The sequence below is a fragment of the Ruditapes philippinarum genome, unplaced genomic scaffold (assembly GCF_026571515.1).
Source record: "Ruditapes philippinarum isolate M1 unplaced genomic scaffold, ASM2657151v2 ctg1250_1_1_1_1, whole genome shotgun sequence".
NCBI classification, from domain to species: domain Eukaryota; kingdom Metazoa; phylum Mollusca; class Bivalvia; order Venerida; family Veneridae; genus Ruditapes; species Ruditapes philippinarum.
Genome location: NW_026865460.1, coordinates 77,994 through 84,560, shown reverse-complemented (window position 1 = coordinate 84,560; position 6,567 = coordinate 77,994). Strand labels below are relative to the sequence as shown.

General features: G+C 31.8%; 1 protein-coding gene across 1 annotated transcript; it reads left to right on the top strand.

The window, feature by feature from the left end:
* Nucleotides 1–3,970: 3,970 nt before the first annotated feature.
* Nucleotides 3,971–4,720, top strand: LOC132729119 (uncharacterized). Its single transcript, XM_060714861.1, has one exon. The coding sequence runs from the start codon at nucleotides 3,971–3,973 to the stop codon at nucleotides 4,718–4,720; it is 750 nt and encodes a 249-aa protein (XP_060570844.1).
* Nucleotides 4,721–6,567: the final 1,847 nt, after the last annotated feature.

Below are 6,567 nucleotides of genomic sequence, written 5' to 3'. Positions count from 1 at the left end.
GTACAAAATATATTACTTTACTAAAAATAACCAAGAAAATGACAATATTTTGATAGCAACTGATTTCCAGAAATAGTACCGTTCAGTACGGGATATAGCCAAGAAAAAAAATGGCTGCCTCCATGTTGAGACAGTACTTGCAGTTTCCTACAATGTTTTTGGTTATTTTGAACAACAATTGGTGGTTTATCCTGCATGAAATGAAGAAAAATAATATTTTAAACCATGTAATTATTAAATCTGATCCAGTTTAAAGGAAAATAGAATTTTTTTGGGGGAAAAACTTGGCTATTTACCGAGGGAAGACGCCGACTATCGTGTCAATTTGTTAGTAAAAAAAACCCCTGCAGATACATGTTGTGTCATGCGCACTCAATACTTCCTGGTTAAAGCATTTCACTAAAAATAAGGGAATATATAATATTTTTTCTTACTTTTATGCAGATATTAAGTGGATATTTTATTTATTTATTGTTATTAAAATATGGATTTTTTTTCACTCATTTCTATAAAATGCCACATATTTTCATGAGCCGGGACGGTGAAAAAAATATGAAATATATTTAACTGAAATAGCACCGTACTTCATGGGTAAAATTACATAAAAGACAGTCTTCCATGAAAAACTAAGCTTTCTTAAACATTTTTAGGTCATATATAATTTCCCAAGTCAAAAGAAAAGGAAGGTCCTAGACAAAAACCAAACATATTTGAAAATAGCAAGATCAATGTTAGAAGAAAGACCAAAACAATTAGCATATGCTGTACTACATGATGATGGATTAAGGTAAATATTATCTATGCATAATTATATGTACAAGAATACTATACTAGTATTGTGCAAATATACAAATGTTGAAAAAATGATTTGTTTTGGCTGTTGCACAGAAAATGGACTTTCTTTTAGTAAAGCAAGGTTAAAATTGAACATTATGCATTCATTTTTAAAAATGCTAGAATTTTGCATTATTTTTTTTTACGTTTTCACAGAGATCTTACTTTAAAGCAAATCAGCGCAGATGATGTATTTTAAGTTTTTCTTCTTTGGCATATCATAGCAATTTAAAAGTTTTTGTGACTTGCCTTCGATTCAAAATTAGTTCTTTTTCTTGTTTAAAGAAAAAATAAATAATAAATAAATAAAAACTGCAAAATACCTTTACACATTGTTTATACATTTACAATAACGTTTGTATTCCAGGCATAATTCACCTTAATACAAAAGGCTAACATAAGGCTCGTTATCATTTCAAAACCACCCTTTTCTCAAATCTCGAAAGCAAATGAATAGAAAAAACTAGTTATACTCAATTCCAGATATATGTTTTTTTTCATTTATCATACCCAAATATTTACCTTTCAGTATTTCTTTAGGAAAAAAATTAATTGTTGTTAAACTGTACTAAACATTTGTTTTTACATAGAATAATATACGCATACACATTTTACGGTTACATTATACATGATACATTTTCACCAGTTCTTCAATTTCTTTTACAGGAAAGAAATATATGACATGATATCTTCTTCTATCTACAAAGAATGCACAAAACTTTGTGAAATAAGTGGTGATTCTGTCCTTCAAAATGTAGAAGCTTCACAATTACTGAATTTTGAATTTTCAAATGTAATAGAGGAATGGAAAACAAAGGCTCCAGCTTTTCGGAAAATAATGACCTCGGCAGTTTCGACAAAGAGTAATTTAGATTCTAAGCACATAGTTAGCATTGCCTTTGCAGGCTCTTCATTGTTAAGAAATAGGAACCAAAAATGTCTGCAATTGCCCATATTGTTGGTCTATTTCTTGATTATGGAGGCACAAATGATGAAACAATTGGCAGATTATGTAAACTAGGAGCAAGTGTAAGCACAAAATCAGTCTACTTAAAAAAACAGGAAATATCAAAATTACATGATAAACAAGTGATGGAGAAATTAACAGATTATAACAAATGTGTCACTGAAATTGAAACATGTAAGAGAACTATTCAGTGTATAAAAAATCTAACTTATAATGAGATTATTAAAAGAGTCCACTATAATTGAGTATGCTGAGACAAATGCTGATATGCCTGAATCCGAATTTTTTCCAGATGTACATGGTGTTTTTCCTCCAAGTATTTCTGTGCTTAATTCTTCCAGCGTAATTTTCAACAATGCCTTTATGCCTTTTATGACACCATCACCACCATTAACAACCAGTGTATCTGATATCATGATGATCTGTAAAAACACAGAAGAAATAAAGGTTAATATACCTGGAAATAGTGATATACAGTTGAGCTATCATACAGAATCAAGAACATTAATGGATATTAATTCAGAGAGCATAGGAGTACAAAATTCTGGAAACAAAGTGATCCCTCGGAAGCATTAATCACAACAAAATAACATAAGAATTGCAGACTCGGATTGATTGAGTCTGTACATGAGGAATAATGAATAAGTTCAACATCCCTCACGCCCCCTAGCACCGGATTGAGCGGTACTCAATTCTCAACACTTTATAGTGTTGGCATCAATGATCCCGAAGGACCAGAAAATATAACAACACTGAAGTGAAGTACGGGGCAACTTTTTACGGCTGCCACACGGCAAGTCGCTGACACAAATAAAACTAAATTAATTTCTGAAAATCTTCTACACAGGTGTAACTCTGAGATGATCAACAAAGTAAATGTAGAAATATATGGTGATAATTGTGACTCAAGAGTGAATAGATCACATCAGAGTAAAGATAAAAATAGATAAATACAGAATCCCTAAAGAAAGCCCAATACGACAAAATTGAAAATGTTGCAGGCTCGGTTTGATTGAGCCTGTTCATGGACGGTACTGGAAAGTGCAAGTTACCGTCCACGCCCCCTAGCACCGGCTTAAGCAAAACTCTAGCCTTTGTCAATTTTGAGAAGATGCTTTTTTAAGATTTTACTATATAAATATAAGGAAAACCTATGACCCGCTGGACGGGGCTAATTTTGACGCTAGAGGCAAAAAATGAAAAGCAGAATTCAACATTTAACACGAACATGGTGAAATTTTGAATTTAGAAACATCCAAACCCAAACATTTTCACTGGTTTTTGACATTAGCTGCTGAATTACGTGTGAAGGGGATATATCTACAGAAAGACCGCAAAAGCCAATTAACAAAGTGAAAAGTGCTGAATTCCTGCCAACTGCTGAAGATAACTATGAGCTGCAGGAATGTTTTGCACATCAAGTCTAAAAAGTTCTGGTTCAAAACTTTATAGGCCTTGGAAATTTTTCAACTGTTGTTCCTGAGATGATAGAACACCCACATATTGACAATTACAAGCAGAAATCTGAATATTTCTTAATTGACCTGTATGATAAGAATGAAAGTAAAAATGAAGATATGATAGATATTCTTTCAGATCTGCACAAAAGATGTATTCCATCTATTGAATGTGCTGATGAAAAAAATGTTGTTGAGAGGAAAGTGTTCGGGGTGATGTCCTTACAAATGAAAGAGCATATCAGGCACAGCTGGGCATGAAAATAGAGAAATTGAAAGTGATACACTTTTAGGGTTTATATATAGGCCTTAAGGATTACACCGACTTATGGCTTTACTAAAATACGTCTTTGATTGTTTCTATTTAACATCAAGTGTAAATGAGCAGGGGACATTATATCATCTGAACTGTCTTTTAAATAGAAGGGATGTGAAATTAGACATCATATTCATAAAGACAGTGCAAAAATTTCATAGATGATATTTAGTTGGTCACATCATTGCAGCAACATGTCACTATTTTGGAATGAAAGATTCAAATTCTTTTCCAACAAAAAATACCACCATTTATTGAACAGACATCTACAGAAAAACAGCTAGAGTGGATAAATGGTGTGGCAAAAAATATATTAGAAAATCTATACAATGGAGGGCTCTGGAAAAGTACCAGCTATTTTAGAAGACATAAAAGTTACAATACATGCAAACACAAATGGATAGCCTTACAAATTTAGATTTAACAGGCAGATATAAATGTCCACATGAAAACTGTGAAAAAAAATATAAACAATTCCACCGGCTAAAAAGACATCTGAAAGAAAAGCATAATACTAGTATTAACATTAATCCTCCACAACATACTTCCAGCAACAGTTCATCTTATTATGGAGTGTTTAATGTAGCATCAGCTTTCGTGAAAGTATGTCTTCTTTTCAGGGATACAGAGGATGCATATAAAATGGGAGATGGAAACAGACTGATCAGATATGCTAAGTATAAAATGCTTCATTTTTATCAAGGGCATCATATTAAATACAGGTTATGGATGTGGAGGGTTCTTGCATACTACATATCTATCTTGTCTGAAAAGGAAGCCTATGAATACAAAAGGAACATGTCTTTTAACATGGGTCGAGGTGTTGGTCACCTTATACCGAATGACAATTTGGTTGAAATTAACGTTCATTTGTTGAAAGACCAAAGTAGGAAAATGGGAGCAAACATAACATTTGAAGGATGTAGAAGATGGGTTAAATGCTTAGAATATTTACGTGATCTGTGTGATGTTTATGACAAGGCCACAAGTAAACATGGGAAGAGTGGTAAGCATGCCAAAGCAAAGAGAGAGTCTGATATAACTTTTGTTGTTGATGCGGCAAACATCTTTAATTTCACAGTTGGACGTGAACATGCATCTTTTGTCAATTTCAGCAGTGACTTGCTTACATCACTTAATTTCTGAATTAAATGACTGGATAAATTAAAACAAACAACGAGCATAGAAAGAAATGTAACATGGAGCACCGAAAAACATGTAACTCTGTGTAAAGTTGTCAATGATTTTAAGCATACAAGTTAAAAAAATTAAGACAGAATTCAATATAAATATCTGTTGACTTAAAAGATGATCCTGAATGAAACTGTATTGTAAAAGAATAATATTGACTTGAAAAATGTTTTACAATGGCATTGTGTTTTAATACAATCATGTACACGGTGCATATGCTATATAACAGTCTGTCTTAATACAGAATGCAACTAAGAAAATGACAGTCATCATGAACCCTAAAAATGCATACTTGAATTGATGCTGTAGCAATTGTTTTGAAATACATTTCTGATGTGTCAAAATGCATGTTTTTATACTAAAACATTAACTGAATAGTCAATACAAAGTATGCTCAACAAACAAAAAATGACATAATCTAAATATTATAATAACTTATAGCATTAAAAATATATTATATTTTTATAATAGACCAAATTAATTTGATGAGTAATAGAGACAGCTTCCCAAACATAGTTTATACATTTACTTAATCAGATTTTACATATTCAGAGAGAATATCCTATATTTCAATATATTTACGCACTAAATATTTTTTACCCAAAGATGAGCATAGTACAACTTTAAAGTGTTGTATACAACCACAATTACAACATACCGGACCTTTATGTTTAAAATATTTTTGTTGAAATAAGAAATATGATAATTTTGTAGAAAAAAGAATTATGATACAATATAATACATCATAAAAAAGATGTAAAACAGCATAACTTTCATATTGAAATCAACAATGAAAATGTAAATGCTTATAAATTTTGTTGTTGTACTTATGTGTACCATATTGTTTTCGAGGGCTTGCTTTTTATAAAGTGGGCCCTTAATTAGAACTATAAAAATTTGTCTTATTATGTTTCTTTGAGAAACAAAATATGATAAACAAGATCGACAAGGAAAGGCGGTGTTCAAGGAACACAGCCCCACCCGACCCAGTAACAAGCGTCAGAGACAAGGAGCCAAGGAGGACCCCAAACAAAAATAGGACAGGGCATAAGGCAGAGCACGGGCAGGCAAACCACTACATAGGAATAAATAATTTTTTTCATTATTATAAATATTTCAAATATATAAAAATACAGGATGTATAATGATTTTACATTGCTTGAGTGTCATTGTTATTTTCAAATAAAAATATATTGATTGGCTTGCTCTTTCATTATGGATCATAAATCAGTAAGGTAAAAACAAGGTATTCTACAAAATGTCATGTCATTGGGAAGAGGGGGGGGGGGGCATTTATTAATTTAAATGGAAACAATATGTGTAATACTTAGAGGTATTGGACATATATGATTTGTATTGTTATTATATTCATTTCGTGTATGATTTAATTCAAAATATCAAAAGTAACCAAGGTTTAAACTTACCTATGAATAATTCTCTACACTCATTGCAAGTTGTCATCTTCAAACTCAAAGTCTTCATCAGTATCACAAAACACAGCTGAATATACACTTAGATCTTTTGTGACACATCCTCGTGAAAAATTCCAAAACTGTCAAGTATGGTATCAACATCAAAAATGTAAGCAGCTTTTTCAACCAATAATTTAATAGAACTGTTAGTTAGTCCATGGCTTCCAATTGTACTGTACCTAGATCCTTCCCTGTCAAGTTCATTCCTAAATGACAACAAATGTATTTCTACACAGTGACTATCTTCATCTGAAACATAGCGTTCTAATCCCGATTCTGCTTCTGCTCCCTCAATATTAAGTTTAAATGGATTTGCCCTTTCCATACAGT